The sequence below is a fragment of the Colossoma macropomum genome, unplaced genomic scaffold, assembly GCF_904425465.1.
Source record: "Colossoma macropomum unplaced genomic scaffold, Colossoma_macropomum, whole genome shotgun sequence".
Taxonomy (NCBI): domain Eukaryota; kingdom Metazoa; phylum Chordata; class Actinopteri; order Characiformes; family Serrasalmidae; genus Colossoma; species Colossoma macropomum.
The window spans coordinates 25,182,884-25,200,944 of record NW_023494799.1 but is presented as its reverse complement, the minus strand read 5'-3'; the positions used below and the strand labels follow the sequence as shown (position 1 = coordinate 25,200,944).

The following is an 18,061-nucleotide window of genomic DNA, read 5'->3' as shown; positions in this document are numbered from 1 at the left end:
ATTGTTTCCTCAGTTCATTAGATGGAACGCAATGTCCTAATTTGGTTGATGGTCTCCCTCTGACTCGAATGACAATGCTGTTTTTTCTCAGTTAATTATTTTGGTTATGCTATGAACCTCAATGAGGGGTAGAAAAATGAAAACCTCAGGCTTTTTATACCCTTTAAATTAGCCTCTGAATTATGTGTGAGGATGGTCATGTAAGCAAGGGTATACATTTTAATGAGTACTGCGCTATTACAGTGTCTGTTTATTCCCTGGCCAGAAACAGGAAAAAAATGCAAAGTGCTTAATATGAAGCACATCCATACTATACAGACGACTCAGTGTCTTAACTAAAGACCTTAGCCAAACATTGAGAGAAACAACTGAGCTGGTGCCTGTAGCATTAGCAACAATTTCAGCAGGATAATGAGCTTGGGGACAATGTTCTGCTGCAAACCTGAATGCCTCAACCAGATATATTTAATTCAAACAAATTCAAGTCAATAGGCATATGTATACTAGACATCTAAGAGAACCTATATAGAGCACAAAGCTAAATAAAAGATAGAAAAATATGCCAAGCATTAAGACTGCATATTGAGCTACAGTTCCGGCATTGGGGCAGAAACCGAGTCACACTGTCAACTTGTTTGTACTCATGTTTTTTGAGGAGGCAAAGCATACCACACTGATTAAGAATTAAGCTCGACTGGGTGGCTACGTCAGTGAGTTCATCGTTGCATAATTCACGGTTTAACAGGGGCAAACCAAACAGTGGATCCATACAGAATATTTCCTCCTACCCGGATCTGAAGGAACTCTTGTCTTTTATGGACCAGCTGTTACACAGTGTTAACAACTGAAGCAAACACTGTGACCTCTCACTCTCTCACATATACACGCACACAGTCTCAGGAAGATGTTTTCACTCACCAGGTACCATTGCTGTGCAAACTTGGGGTCAGCTGGCTCGGTGTAAATATCCCTCTTCTTCCTCTGCTTCACCACCTGCTGTTCTACCCATGTTACCTTGAGGGAAAATCAGATGTGTGTCTTTTCTGAGACAACCGAGTATCATTTGAAGGAAAATTCATGGAAAAATTCTCACTTTTTTATGAAAATTTGATGTACACTGTTAGAAATGAAGATTCTGTGCAGGTAAATTTTTTGCTCATCAAGGTACAAACAATGTAAATGTTCCCTCAAAGGTACAACAGTGGTTTTGAGGTCCAACTGTGTACCGTAAATACGTTTTTTCCAGGTGAAAAGTACATATTTGTCTCTTCTCATAATCTAATGTTTTAAAACAGAACAATAAAATAAAAAGCCTGGAGACGAGACGGGGTGTGTGGAGTAAAACTTAGAAAATATAATTTCAATAGATTGTGGTACAGTTATGTTCCCTGACTAAAGGTACTGAGATGTACCCTTAAGAGTACCACCCTAGTGACAAGAGGGGCAGTGACAGTTTAGACCATTTTTTTCTGAGAATGTAGTATGTAAACACTGATAAAGTTTCAAAAAATACAGCTCACATTCTGGTCAAAATAGTTTAAATAACCAGAAATGTAGCTGCAAAAACAATCAGGTTTGAACTGATCATTTCTTTGATGTCACAAAAACCAAAACATTTACATCCTTCCACCTATTCACACTAACATTATAAGCAGTGCTTCAACCCTGACTGCTTTCTGAATGAGGTACAATGCAGGACAGCCAATCAAAGGTCATTTACTCTTAACACAGTAGCACAGTAACAAAAAGAGCTTGTTTAATGCTAAGGAATAAAGAGAGGTTTAAAATTGGTCATGTCAAATATTGGTCATGTAAAAATAATGTTTGTATTAATTAAAACCACAAGCGTTAAGTGGACCTAAGGGAAATAAAATATAAGAAAAGGAGGATATAGGCCCCTTTAAATTTAAACCTAAACTAATTTCAAAATTATCTGATTTAATTCCATTTAGTCTTAAAATTCTAATGACCTATACATGCCCTACACACAAATGCTTTTGTTCTTAGAAACTGTTGTGATTGAACAAGCTTAGCAGAACATAGGAAAACAATCAAACTAAAGAAAAACTGAAAAAAAAAACATGAAAAGAAATTATCGATTGAACCACTATAATGTTTACTTAGAGTTCCTGCAAAACATAGCAAGCCTGTGCTGATAACAGAGTCCTCTTATTCAGGTAACTGTGGAAATTGACCATGATTACGGCCAAAGCGGGTTCAGGGGGATTTTTCCCTTTTCACCCAGTAATTTTGTAACGATCTAGGGAAAAGTGATAGAGTGAGAATTTCATACGCCAATACTTAGACATTTTCACAACACACGGTTTGTATCACGGTATTATGACACCCAGACACAATACACCAGTAATGCTACATTTATAAACAGCCATCAAAAATTCTGGGCACAACAGGTTTTTTGTTTTTTTTTTACTGTACTGCAATGAATCCAATTAAACAGGACAAATTATGTTCTCTTTGTAATGAAACATATAGCTGGTCAGTGTTCTTCAATACAGACAATATCATGATATGCTCAGGAAAGTAATAACATTTATCATGAGAACAATAAAATATCATATTGCCCACTTCAACAATCCCTTTCAATGACAAGGGCATGGGAGCAAACACAGTGTTAGCTGAAGGTTAATTGTTGTGAAATAAAATAATATAATAATAGTGCAGTTCAGTAAAAGTGTGCATCTAGTATGTTGTCATCGTTAATTTTGCCACAGAATAATAATTAATCTAGTAAGAAATGTTCCCTTAGTTTAGCCTGATGCCTTGGTCTCTGACGCCATTTCGCCTGAAGCTGTTTAGACTGATGTACAAGAGCTGAGGTTTTTCCTGAGACCTCAAGCTATTTTGTCTGATGTTTGAAACCTGACTGCTGTGGTTTGAGGATGTCCTTAAATGTACAGCGCAATTTAGGCAGCTTTTTGTACTGGCATGATATTCGCTTGCAGCACCAACCTGCACAGAACAACCTTCTCTATGTTAGGTACAATAAAAGTGGTATTAATGTAGGACTGCATATAACCCTATATGTTTAAAAGTTCATTTAGTTTACAAGTGAGAATACTAGCATGTTGCTATGGTGTGCACAAAATAAATATTTTTTTTGTTTGTTTCTTTGGTTTTTAGGTTTTAGTGTTTTTTTTTAAACTGTCTTTGGGAACTGTTACCATGGTAACTTTAAATTACAAAAGTTCATTGTTACGGGGCACAGAAGTTTCCATTCTCATGCACATCCAAAAACTAAGCACACTTTGATTTCTGATTAAGTTGAATGGGATTTGCCAACGTTCTTGTAAAAATTACATTTGTGGACAGAGCAAGGATAAATCAACGGCATTAGCTCTTTTTGTGGGGGGTATCTTGCTGCCTATAGAGGCCTCTTGGGCCAGGCAGGTGTCTCCCCCAGGTAGGTCTGGTGTTCCAAACAGACAAAGGGAAGCACAGTGCTATTTGGTCAAAAGCTAAAACCTCCAAGGAGTGCTTGGACCCCTTGACATTGCACAGCCTCCAGTGAGCTGCATTAGTCAATAATTCCAGGTTGATCAAAACTCTCACCTGCACTTTGTCTCTCTGGAAATAAGGTCAGTAAGCGTACTGAAATAACTGTTCACAATGAGAGCACAGACATACGACACTGCATATCATTCATGTGTCATTTTGAAAATATGATTTTTTAAAAGACAAGCAGTGACTGGCTTTAAAGCTGTATTTTGACCAGGGAGTCTGTTCAAAATATGATGATTAGGGTTCTCAATCGATTTCAAGTATTTCCTGTGCCTACACACCTGATCCATCTCTTCGGCAAATTATCAAACCCGTCTTTATTTAAAATACTTGAAACTGCACAGAGCAATGCGGGCCCAGAACGCCTGCCGTGTGAGACAAAAAAAAACATTTGGAGATCAACATAAAAAGGGAACAACACTATCTGCCTAGGGCCAGCTGCTGTAATTAAATCGTAATCTGGATGATGCTGATAACTGTGAATGGCCACAGGATGTCAAATTCAGCTGCTGCAATTGTCTCATATAAATGTATGAAACAGACATTATAATCCATTTCTTTCACATTTCCCATCTTGGATTATACACATAATGGACATTAGAGAACTGCAGCGCTTTCATATCCATAAACATTTAATCAGAGCTAGTTATTTCTAGCTCACTAAGAAATGTGAACAGCGAGAATGTGCTAGCAGGACATGAAGCAGCAGTTTTCTGCCCACAGAACTTTCGTCACAAACCACTGAAAATCTAAGTGATAAAACGGAGCTAGCCGCACAGGCGAGAACGTGACTACTGAATCATAACAGCATCAGAAAGTTAAACTTGCAGACTTTCATTTTTTAAATGTTTGCATAGCATTTTACTGAAGATGAATGTAGAGCTATATAAGGATAAAAAGGAAAGTCTAAGATGAAACTAATTAGACTGCAATAGTAGAAGGAAGAAAGCATCACGCTTAAATGTTTTAATAAACACAATGTGAGTGAGCATGAGAGTGAGCGCCAGAACGAGAGAGAGAGAGAGAGAGCTATAATGAAAGAACGAGAAAGGAGTGTGACTAAAGAAAGGGAAATGAGAGAATGAGAAAAAAGAACAAGAGTGCAAGAGAAATAAGGAGAAAAAAGAGAACCAGAGAGAGAGAGAGAGACACAGAGCAAGAAATAAGAAGAAAAGGAGACACTAGAGAGACAGAAAAAAGGGGAGAGAGAGCTAGAACATGAGAGAAAGAAGGAAACAGAGAGAGAGAGAGAGAGAGAGAGAGAGAGAGGGAGGGAGAGACAGCTAAAATATGAGAGACAGAATGACAGACAAAGTAAGAGAGCTAGAATGAGAGAGCACACAGAGAAACAACTAATAAAAGGAAAATAAATAAAGAGAAACAAAGAGAAAGGAGAGAAACAGAGAGAAAAGAGACAAGAGAGGAGAGAAAAGGAAGAAGATGGATAAAGAAAAAAGCTGAAAGAAAAAGAAAGAAAGAAAGAAAGAAAGAAACAGAGGAAAAGAGAGGGAGAGAGAAACAAAAACGGAGAGACTGTTACAGCAGAGAAGAAAGAAAGAGAAAACAATGAGAAAGGAGTGTGAGGGTAAAAGAAAGGGAAATGAGAGGAAGAGAGACGGTAGATGAGAGAAAGAAAAAAAAAAACAAAAGTAAGAGATACAGACAGCACAAGAGGGTGAATGTGAGAAATAAGGAAAAAACAGAAGCAGAGAGGGAGAGAGAAAAGGAATGACAATGAAAGAAGAGATAAGAAGACAGAGAGAGACAGTGCAATAAATAAGGAGAAAAGAAGACGCAAGAGAAGGAGAAAGAGCAAAAAGGAGACAGAAGACAAAGAAATATTGGGCGAGAGAGCAAGAAATAGGAAGAAAAGGAGACGAGAGAGAAAGAGAAAAGGGGAGAGAAAGAGCATGCAAGGAATAAGGAGAAAAAAGGAACAGAAGAGAAGGAGAAAAGGAGAGAGAGAGAGAGCAAGAAATGAGAAGAAAAGGAGACAGAAGAGAAAGAAATAAAATGAAAAGGAGAAAAGAGAACACGCAATAAATAAAGAGAACAAGGAGACAGAAGAGACGGAGAAAAGGAGAGAGAGCGAGAAATGAGGAGAAAATGAAACAAAAACATAAGGGGCGAGAGAGAGAGAGAGAGAGAGAGAGAGAGAGAGAGAGAGAGAGAGAGAGAGAGAGAGAGAGAGAGAGAGAGAGAGCGCGACACACAAGCAAGTGTGTGTGCAAAATCGAGAGCTGAGCAGTTAAAAACTGCAGACTGAAGCAGATCGTCCAGCCGGCCACCTCTGCACTGCCCTCCTTGCTGTACTGTGATGTTTCACTTAAGTGGCTGGAGTGGCCAGAAAATGTGATAGAACAGCAAAGGGCAGGAGAGCAGGCGGGAAAAGAAACAGAGCTCAGAGCAGTCTGAGGACAGTGGCAGCCTGAAGGATGACTAGAATACACCACAGTGGTTGCTTGGGGGAATTACCCAGCATCCCACCACAGGTTATGACCATACGTTCCTTAACGCACGCTGTAAATATCAAACTGACTCGACTTTCCTATCAAACCACACTTCTCCCTTTGTTCTTTAATTCTCTGTGACTGATGACAGCAAGTACCAAATTGATTCACAGATTCACAAAGAAAGGTGAGAAAAAAAAAAAACAGTTTGACGTCAAACGGTGACACCAAAGAGGAGATATCTTGGTAACGTTTAACCACACAGACAGTTTGTGGTTCAAGGTTCAGGACATTCCACAGTGGCTCAATATCTGCACACTTCAAAAGCAATCACAGATTACCAGCATACATATACATGACCTACTTAAAAAGAGATGCGCCAAATACTGTATGAGCTTGGTTTACATCCAGAGATAATCCTGAAACAAAGGAGACGGATCAGTGTTATGGTCCAGCGAGGAAAGGATCCAATCAAAAGCAATACACTGCTTTCGATCAGTCAGCTGAGACCAACAAAACCGTGGTTTATTACTTTTACGCTCATGTCAAAGGCTTTGCGGGAAAGGAGGGCGGATTGAAGAGAAGCGGACATTTTCAATTTCTCTCTAATCCTGTACACGCTGGCAGAACTGAGAGGAGATAATGTCCAACTCTTCTCTCCAACAGCAACATGAATCCACTGCATCTGCTAACAGTGAGCAACAGGCAGAGTAAATAATGTAAACATGACAGACAGGGCTGAATGATTACTGGTTTTCATACAGAAATCACAATATGAAAAACTTCATTTTTGAATCTGAAGAGCTGTAACCAGCCTACATTATCAGTGTCATCTTAACACAGTCTATTGCTGGTCTTAAGAAAAAAGACATGTAGCTTAAATTAAAGAAACAATCACATTTAAATCAGAACTGCAAGGAAAAATTGCAATTAGATATTTTCCTCAATTTGTTCAACCCTACTTAGAATTTCTGTGCCAGGACTCAGAAGGGACAAAATTTGACACAAGGGCCTAATAGTGGGTGGTATCGCCAAAAATTATATTGCGGTTCAATCCAATTTTCTTGCAGTTTTAGTATACGTCACAGTATTGTGAATTTTTTCATGTGGATTTCTCAATAAACTATAGTAGATGTTTAGGTAAACCTATATTGTACATTAACTTAAAAAAAAAAAATAAAATGCACCGAAACCACTTTTTCCCTTCCGATACTGATAACTGATCCTTTAGCATCGGCCGATACTGAGTACCGATACTACCCCTACATAACCTCACATATAAGTCCTGATATTTATACAGTTTTTATACATTTTTAAAATATTTTATTTTTGTAAAATCCATGTTCTGCACCACAAATAAAACACACTCGGCTTGGCTAGATTAATTGTTGGATTATATTTATTAGATGGTAAAAGAAAACTTATTTTAGTTTATTTACTGTATATATTTAGTATTTACTATTATATAATTTGCGACGGACTGGCGACCTGTCCAGGGTGTATCCTGCCTTCCGCCCGATGACAGCTGGGATAGGCTCCAGCACCTCCCGCAACCCAGAAGGAGAAGCGGCTTAGACGATGTGTGTGTGTGTGTGTGTGTGTATTATATAATTAGTAATAACCATGTTTAACAACTTAAGTAAAATGTCTTTACTGTGCAGAACAGTTAAAAACAGAACTGAACAGTATACAGATAAACCTGTGGTGTTTACACATCAGCACACAGCAGCTTCTCTGGCTCAAAAACAGAGCTGAATGTTGTTTCACGTGCAAATTTCTCAAATCACCCTCGTTCAGCCTGTCAGTATTAGCGACTTGCAGTGTTTTTTCTGGCTTGGTTGAAGTGACGGGTCGCAAGACCCCGCTGCTGAGTGATACAGCTGACCGACAGAGGCCATTATAGATTCTGCCATGAGCATTTATACCGCTGCATGTCAGGCCACACCGCTGGCATGTTAAGTTCTGCCTAACGCATGTACATGTCAGAAATTGCTTTGTGGTACTGGTCATATATGTCGGTATCTCTATCACCAAAATTCCATTTAAGTGCCAGTATCAGCGCCGATACCGATACACTATTGATCAGTGCAACACTAACATTAACAGTGACTTGTTACTCAAGAATTTCCCTTATATTCCCTTCCCTTATTCCCACTAAATATACAAACCACATTTAACAACCAAAGCAAATAAAAATTATTTTTATTACACAAAATACTAAGAACAGAACTGAACAATAAGCCTGCAACGACTTCTCTGGGTCCAGCAAAAGCAGTGCTAAATGTTTCACATCCAAATTTCTCAAGATATTCATCTTACACGTGTACCTCGACAATCACCAGACACTGCTGGAGTTTGGTAAATATTAGTCATTAATGCTATTAGTACCAAACGGAACTAGCCTCTAAGACCACAGTGTTGTCTGATGCAGCTGACCGAGGGAGACAGCACCACAGGCCATGTGAGAGGAAACAAAAGCATAGCAAGTAGGCTAGTGTCTACGCTAGGCTAAAAGCTAACCCCAAGAAGAAGACCATGCCTTCCATGTATCTCACCAACAATCGTTCTCTCGATAACAAACTGGAATAACAGCAGCTCAGACTGCAACTGACTACACAGCAGGAGATGAGGGATTACCAAAACATCCCTGACTCAGCCATTCAGCTAAATGGAATAACTTTAGCGTATTTTGGGCTGTACATGTGTCACGATATCAGTGCTTATTTGCTGCATTCCTGTATAAAGGATATGAAAGAAAAACAAGGTATATCTTAAGATGATGCTAAACTGGTATATCACCCAATACTAGCGTGGCCTATAAACAGCTTAACTTTAAGACAGGAACAAGTAGTTTGGCAAAGTCAATTTGTTGACAATCAATTAGATGACAGCAATTACAGAAAAGCTGACAAAAAACTGCTGTATAATTGTTTATATGGTATGCACAATCACTTTGATAAACTGCAACACAACTACAGGAGGTTTAGGTCGCGATATGCCTTCTGCCTACTGTTTTGCTGCATCATTAAAAAAAGAAATCTGTTGCCACAAAGACGGAACTTTGAACTGCAATGGGGTAAAGTGAGAGGAAACTACAAAAGGTTATAATGGCTTAATTATGCATTTGATCAAAGATGTCAGCAAGTGGCAGCAGTATCTCAACTGTAACTGCACAGTTCAAATGAGGTCTCACATTAAACCCTTTAAAACCAGAACCACATATTTAGATTGCTTTTGCCTTAGCCCTGAATATCAACAGCAGCATTAGGTTCAATAAACTATTTTTATCCTTAGCAATTGCTGAGGCCAATATGGTAATTAAAAAGCAGTGCAGATCTGAGTTTCAAGCTGTTCAAGCTGCCATCAATGTAATCATCAGCAGAAGCAACGCTAAAAATGCATCTATGTTCAGCCCCACAAAACTAAGCATTCTGTAAAATCTGCTCAAGACCAAATCACAATGTTTTGCAGCCAATATACCCACAAATGAAAATTGATTACTGCTAAACAAGCTTAATATCCCAGCATTTTAGAGACCTGGATGGTGCCAAGCATGCCTTTATAGCTGATAGACACTAGCAAATGCCTGGGGCGAGTGAATTATCTATGTTATGGGGAAGGACTGAATGATGCAGACCAGAGACTCCAGCGATGGAGATAACATCTCCATTATAAATGAGTTTGCAAGCTGGTAATCTGGAACAGCTTTAGAGCACCACCATTCACCAGACGTTTCCAATATAGCAGGCAGTAGGTAGAAGCTCACTTGAAGATATCTGAATGTCTTGGCGCAAAATCTCTTAATGAAATGTGAAGCTATGATGTCAGAGAAACAGACCAAAAAGTTCCCATTTTTAAATGTTTAGACAGGCAACACTGTCCTCCTAGTGTCTTCCCCTTCTAAAAATCTAATGCAGAAGAACTTGAAGTAAAAAAGTACTAACGTTTAAGAACAAAAGCTTAATCAAGGTGTCTTCTGTCAATCAGTAGCATTGTTCGTGATAAAGTCTGTTTAAAAGCTGGGAGGCTCCCCTTTCAGCTTGGTGCTGAGGGAGCAAAGGAATTCAACAACAGGAAGCGGAGTAGGGCAGCTAGAGGAAATCCCATCAAGACTTGCTGAGAGGGAAGACAAACTTATGTGCCACAACTGTGCTGGTGAACCCTCTGGCTTAAAGATCCAAATCACCTGCATGAAAGAGTCTACAAAAGTGGCACAACCCCAGTTTTAATTAGGTCTGTAAATTCTGAACTTCAACATAGCTCAAGTCCAAGCTGACCTAAACCACAGCACCAAGTTTGGAATCCGATCTCTGCTGTAACCTGACCTGAATCCCACCACCAGGGCTTAATTTGTGCCGGCACTTCCCAGCATCTATCCTGGATAGATGGATCCGTCACCATTTACAAACGAAGCCCTGCTCACCAGCATCCACAGATCGAGTTAAATTCCACTCCACCGTTCTTTTTAATAAATGCGTTCAAATATTCAAAATGATTTTAGTCAGAATAACCTCTACAAATACTGGGAGATCAAGTTTTATAGGTTCTCCATTAAAAAAAAAACTCTCTCTTTAAAAGCATACCACAAAATGTCATAATTCTGTTTTGAATGTTTTTTAGAGGGTTGGAAAATCAAGGCTATTTGACTGTCATTGGTCCCCTTTAAGCTGTAGGCTACATCCCTGTTAAAACATCACTTGAGATCATCCGGCCTCTATCTTCAATTGCTGAAGTGGACCCATCGTTGCCTATTACAAGGTTCTGGGACTCATTGGTCACGGTTTGGGGAAGTGGTTTTCCAGTCAGTGCCATGGACACAATACCTTGCACAGTTTGTTCCAAAGCACAATTGAACTCATGAGAGACTTGATACTGAGCTGATGAATCTAAGCATGTGAATCAGACCTGCATGCAGGAACAGCAGATCCTGAGGACTGAGACTGGAAAACCCTTTCCAAGGGAGAACCAGGATTTGCAAGCCTCAAGTATGGATCAATGTCTGCTCAAGCTCACGAGCACCATCTGACTATGGCTCCAGCATATTCCCTCGCATTATAAAGACAAACGAGCACACCCAGCCCGGTGTGTAGCCATTGTGGCGGGATCCCTGGTGGCCTCATTATTCACACACCTCATCACTTCTGCACACTGGACAATGGAGTGTTTTTCCATCTCTGGGCAAGCCACTCTTACTCCTGCAGGCCATTCCAGCATGGGGTCGCAGGCATGTTGAGGCAGACTTTCAGGCCGCTGTAGAAGGTGAGTAACAGTCCATGTTGATCCAGTCAGTGATTTCCACTAAGGAGACCTCTAGCCCCCGGCGCTGAAAGTGTAGGGTTAAGGTTTCAGGCCGCCTCACATCACACCATCTGGACCAGAGCGGCCAGTGAGTGACGAACATTCAGGCGGTTCTGAATGGCTGCAGATGTCAGGCCGAGTCATTGAAGGCACCTTGACTTCAAACGGTCACATTTCAGACTTCAGAGAAGCAGAAAGGCCAGTCTTACAGCTTCAAAAAATGCTCGAGAACACAGGACTGAGGGTAGATGGAGGAGAGGACGACAACACCGGAGTTTCTGGGGATCTTTCAACAAGAACATGACACACGACGGCATCAAAGGAAGGACAGCTATGTGATATGAGCCGAGGATGAACGGGCCGACAGAGAAACATTTCAATCAAGTTCAAAAGACAGCATCAGAGCATCATGAGAAGCAGACAGCAGAACAAGCAAGCAAGGCTTATCACTATACAGATAACAAAAATCAATCCCCAAGTAGGAAAAAAAAAATTCCAGTCCTGTGGGCTGGGGGGGGGCTTAAGTAAGCTGCTGAAAGAGGTGTGTTAAAACTAACAAGATCAAAGATTTATTGATGCTCCACACTGGTTCTTGTCTCCTGAGCCTCATTCTGTATTCCCATTAGTAGTGAAGTGGCTCCACAAAACAGATTTTGAACAAACTTTGAACAAAAGATATACATTTTCAAAGGTAATATCACCGAATACTATCACCACAGATCAGACTGGGCCTAGAAACAAAAGTAACAGGGATGCATCAATCATGGTGCACTTTTATGGCCGATTTCTTTACAGCCAAATTGGCCGATGGCCTTTTTTTGTGATTTTAACCCAAAGTCCACATTGACCTTTATTCATCAAAGTTGCACACGATCAAATCAGATTGTAAAATTAATGCATGCAAATTTCACCAACAGTTCTGTAATTCATCATGTTAATCTTAGTGCATCTGTACAATGAATCTTACATCTGTGAGGAGTGTGTAAATTTTGCATAATAGATTGACAGCCTGCAAAAATGCCTGCTCAACATCAGTAAAACCGAGAAAGAATAATAAAAATATAATAGTATTATAACAGTAATAATTTGTGCACATGGCAATCTAGTACAAAAGGATGATGTTTATTTTACATGCACATTGACATAAACAAATGCTACAACTATGACATGTTCCATTTAAAGGCATTTTACACTGTGCTTTTATTTATACTACTGACCCCGCCCAAAAAACAACCAACACAAAACACAGCTAGTGCAGAAACATATCATACACTAATAAAACAGCATTTGTGTTATTTTAGGAAAAGCACACAATTACATTATTGATCCTTCTTTTAAAAACATTTCCACATTTTATTCTTTCCAGTCGTAATTTTAACACTATAAAGTTTGGTCAGTAGGGGGAGCACAGCCATTTGCTGCGAGCCACTGAATGCTGTGGTTTTATTGGCTACAGACCAAAACATCTGCATAAATGAGTGTATGCCTTATGTAAATGATGTGCTGGTAGACTGGCCCTGAAGCTGATGCATCATTTGCACTCAAATCTTCATGTCGAACAAAACTTTCACGAATCAGATGCAGAGTAGTTTGTGCATCATTAAAAGGTGGACAAGCCTGCGCACTATTTTTTTTTTGTCAACTTTGATAAATAAGGGCCAATGTGTGGGTCAAATGAACAGTTAGAATACATTAGTGTACTTTCAGTACTTTCTATTAGGCACAGCTGCAATATAAATAACACTATTTGCCCTTTAATGGACCAAACTGCCATTTAAATGCCACTTCACGCAAAATGAGCAGCCTATTTAAATATAATTTTATTAACATAAATCAAATGTGCTACACAAAGTAAGAAGCGATTAGCTATTTAACAGAAATAAGCCTCTCAGTCAGTATTCCTGGCACTTTCTCACTCTCACTCACACTCTCGCGTTACAGTATTATCAATTAACAATGGCAACGGGAGGCAGTCGGATGAAAGTATACTGTAAACAATCTCACTAGCAATAATATGGCAGATTCCGGTTGTGCATCCCTAGCAAGCAAACTTGTTTTATTTTCCTCAACACCCTCCTGCTCTGAATAGATTTGAGCAGCAGAGGCATTATTAAATTTATCCTAATTATCCTGCACAGGCAAAATCTGTTAGTCCAGATCAAACACAGTGAGAGATATAAATGACTGCTGTCAGCATAACCAGGTTGCCTGATCTGAATGCTTTCAACATCAATTTTCTTGATATTACTTTGGAGGGCTAAATGCTCCCTTTGAGTGAACGGGTCCAAAGAGAGTCATAACGTCTGCAAGCTGTGTGGAACATTTCACACATACCTGGGGTTCTCTGTGAAGGCGAATGTGTGTTCCTCTGTGTTCCGATAAAGACCTCTTCACCACCCTGCGGTGCCGGAAATGATAGTAATCTCCAAATACCTGCCAAAACACCCAGAGAAAGAGAGAGAAAAAACATTTACACTATTAGAGCGCATCCCTTCTGGTAAAAGACCAGTTTTTTTGAAATGGAGTAAATAAGGAAATAAGGAGCATTTTCTTAGAACACAGCCAATGCGCACAGATAGCACATAAAACCACATCCTTCCAGCAACAGGAACATAGCATGGCCTTCCTGCATGACTCTAGATTTCTTGTTAACTTGCATCTCAGAAAAGAAGGATACTTTAGGCGATACATCACTGCCAGATGTGCAATGAGCAAGAAAACGTCAGCATGAGTCACAAGTAAAACAAGCTAAGACTGATATAGAAATCAGAGAGAAGATCAAATGAGTAAGGATGAATGTCAGGAGCAATCTACTCTCCATCATAAAGGAAAAAAATCAGAGAGAATATCAGATGTGCAGTGAGTCCACCACACTTAATGAGGCTACCAATTTCAGGCATCCTTAATGGAAACAGTCAGTGGGGACTAAGAAACTCTTCACAGGTAATTTGAAAGCAGTCCAACTGTTGCTACAACCAGCGTGGGAAAATACAAAGAAATTATACCTGAAAGCAAAAGTAAGAGTACCGTGTCGACACCCAGACCCACACCCACACGTTATCTAAGCCACTTATCCTTCTGGGTTACACGGGGCCAAGTATGAAACTAGTGTCGACCATTACGGTAAAAATATCATGTCACGATACACAGTTCGAATCATATTTTGACCCAGACACATTGCACTAATAGTGGCACATTTAAAAACATCCATCAAACACTCTAGGCACAATAATTTTTTTTTTATTTAACTTTTCACATAATGTACTGTACTAAATATAATTAAATAGGCCTAATTGTTCTCTCTCTGTAACAAAACATGCGGTTGGTCAGTGTTCTTTAATGGACGATACTGATCATATGCTCAGAAATGTGTATGGCTCATCTTCATGAAATTTGTTTTGGTAACGATAAAATATCATTTTGCCCACCTCTATACAGAACCAGAAATCTATTATCTGAGAAAGTAAAAGAATTTTTACATTTAAAATAGCTCAAGCCAATAAAAGTAAAAAAGTAAATGTTTTTACAGACAAATTAAAAGTTCTCTTTGTTTGGTGCATGATGCAGTGCAGTGACTAACCGGCTGTCCTGGTCCTCACCCAAAGTCCAATTAGCATAGCTGTGGGCAGTTTTATTATATACTGATTTGACTTCGGTTAAATGTTTTAATAAAAGGCAATAAATTTAAATGCACAGGAACTCAACTGATTCACAAGAAGAAAAAAAGAAATTCTCCCTGACCTTTCAGGTTTGTAATAAGTATTTAGGAGGTCTAAATGAAAATGTAAGGAGTCCCTTCTTAGAAATGTAACTGAGCGAAAGTATAAGTACTCAATTTGAATAATACTCAAGTAAAACACAAATTCCAAAATGTTACTTAAATACAGATTTCTCAAGTATTTTCCATCTCTGGGTACACCTAAGTGTTGGCACATATGCATGCTTACCATACTTAAGCCATTTTAACTATACATAACATGAAAGACCATACATGAGGTTTATGAAGAACAAGAGCTATTAAAACTTTTTTTTTAATTCAAAACATGCAAAAACATACTACTTAAGAAAGAACAAATCAATCTCCTAAAGTAAGAATGGCATAACAGGCTGACTTTTAATTAGCCACTTTAATTAGGACACTCCACACTGGTGGTTGTTTACAGATGGTCTATAAATGATCTAAATCTGTGTTTAAGATACATTATGGATTCATCAAAATTTCAGTCTTTTAAAACTTACAGCCGAAAATGGTTAAAGACCATGCTTTCATTTTGTCACCCGAAGAGAAAAAAGGCCAAACATTTTGACCGATTAAAAATTCAACGAACAATAAATAGGCATTAAATCAACGTATCAAAACTGAAGCTTTTACAAAGTTTTCATGGTAATGAAAATGAGCAAAAGTGATTAATAACACTGTTTCCTATACTTTCTTCAAACAGCTTGAGCGGCAGTGGATCATCGCAGAAAAAGCTGACTGCAAAGAACTATGAAAAACATTAGTAAGTGATTTACAATCTCTGTTCACTGATGTTATCAAGAGGCAGAACAACCAAGAACTTCTGCATTGCAGGTTTGATACCACTTGAAAACATCCCGCTCAATATGCAGAATACAGCAAAACAACTGAAGCAGAAAGGAAAGTCCCCATGAGCATCCTGACACCATCTCTAGTCACAGTTTTTGAAAAGATGAAAGATCTCGAAACGCAGCGCAAAGTGCAAAGAATTGCAAAAAAACAGACCAACCGTCCTCTGTTGTCGAGGACGTTGGATTTTGATACACATACTGCAGCCACACTAATCATTTTAGTACATTTCTTTTAAGTAAACTGTTTATTGTCAGCTTTTCAGCCCAACGCGTCCTGAATTTTTATTCGGGCCAAGAAGTTCCGGTGCATCACTAAGATACATGTTCTAGCGTATCCTCATGTTGCCTATTCTACTCTTATGGTCTCACTTACAGACAAAGCATGGAGCCTATGATGAACAAACACACCTGATAGACCTGTTTTTTTCAGGTAACTGCTCAACCACACGCAGACGCGACAGGACTGTCCAGAAGCCCTGCCTTCAGAGCGGCAGCAGAGCAGATCGATTCCCCCTTCTGATGAAGGCGAGATGTCAGACGTAAGCAGCGGTTCATGCTCTGCTAAGCTCCTGATGTGGGCTTGAGAGGCCAAAAGGCATCTAACTGTAATAAAATGGCTGTAAGGCAAGAACATGGTCTAAAACTCCAGCCTAAAACCCTCAGCAACACTGCAATAAAAAGTTCTAATGGGCCCTGAATGACAAACTCATGGTTTCATTAGCTGCTGAGCAGCTGAATATATCACTGTCAGTTCTAATGGAAGGAGAACAAATTAGATTGTAAATCTAAAATGAAAAGAACGTGGCTGAAAGTCAATAATAATGTGGCAAAAAAAAAAGAAAATGGCAAGGCCATCAACCAGCTGTGTTGAAAAACGATGAAAAGGACCTTTAAAAGGTAAGTTTTAAAATTATTCATGACAGCTGTAGTTTGAAATTCACTCAAAACTACAAAGACAATCAAGCTGCTTCAGATCTGAAAACATCCGCAGGGGTTTCTGTCCATCCTTCCACTGTGAGAACATGACTAAGCACTATGGGTCTGAAAGGATGTGTAGCTGTCAAGAAGACCTCACTGAGAAAAGGAGACAGACACATCAAACAAAGAAGCTGAACAATAGACTGACCACCCCAGAGTCCAGACCTCAACATCACTGAATGTGTTTAGGATTACTTCAGAAAATGATCAACCAACTTCTAAGACTGAACCTGAAGATTTCTTTGGAAAACAGAGAATGAGTCTCCTGAAAAAAAATAAAAAAATCGAAGCAATAAGGCAAAGGGCGGGCACTCATATGTAGTTGTTGAGGCCTGAGTGGTGTTTTACTGAATGCACGTTTTCTCCCTTTTTCCTGATAAATGAAGGGTAGGCACTGACTTTTCCACAGTATTGTAAATCAGATTTAAACAGGTTAAAGTCTGTGACTCTAAGCTAAGCCACTTACGTAGGTTTTTGCGCAATACGAAAAGATGAATTACAGAACATGTAATGTGATCCCTATATTTTTGGCTCTGATTAAACAGAGATATAATGGTGTTTTGCTAGCGGGGTAGAAAGCAAAAGGATTCCATTGAAATGGGAGGGATTTTACGCCTGGATCTCTTCCCCTCCTCTCCTATTTAATCTCCAGTAAACAGGCAGGATTACAACACGTCGACACAAATACCCTCACCCAAACAAAACCAGTGTGGAGAGGAGAGGCAGTAACCCTTGAGAAAATAGATTCACCACTGTGAGACAATGAGGCGACTCTGCAAGGGAAGAAGGATCACAGGAGAGAGAGTGAGAAAGAGAGAGAGGGGGAGAGAGAGGGGAAGAAAAGAAAAAAAAAGCCTAAGAGTGAGGAAAAAAAAAGAAAACAATAAAAGGTACAGAAATGATCGCAGTTTAAGATAATGAAACAGGAAGGGTACAAAAAAGGCGAATAAAAATGGAAGAAATGCTGACATGCCAGATGAAAGTTTGAGCAGCTCCTCAGAGACCATTGTTCCACACAAAGCATGGAGAAGGGAGCATGGAGCCGAGAGCAGGCACACTGCGGGCGAGACAAGATAAGAGTCTTAAAAGGAAGAGCATCAATCTTGGCCGGACCACGGAGCTCCGAGCCACAGCGAGCACAGATGGAGATATGGAAATCATGTCAAATCGGACCACCATCATATCAACACGCTCGACCGCTTCAAGACATCCGGGAGGCGATGCAT

At 39.5% G+C, this 18,061-nt stretch overlaps 1 protein-coding gene across 4 annotated transcripts in view; it reads right to left on the bottom strand.

Moving 5' to 3' along the window:
• Positions 1–18,061, bottom strand: part of furina (furin (paired basic amino acid cleaving enzyme) a) — a 124,861-nt gene that overhangs the window by 57,034 nt on the left and 49,766 nt on the right. For all 4 annotated transcript variants that reach the window (XR_005008104.1, XM_036585912.1, XM_036585914.1 and 1 more), the window contains 2 exons: positions 13,602–13,700; positions 919–1,014 (listed from right to left, as the gene is read on the bottom strand). Coding sequence is in view for 3 of the 4 variants with exons in the window: in XM_036585912.1 (XP_036441805.1) it covers positions 919–1,014; positions 13,602–13,700 (195 nt within the window). In the remaining variant the exon portion in view is untranslated. The remainder of the gene's footprint in view (positions 1–918; positions 1,015–13,601; positions 13,701–18,061) is intronic.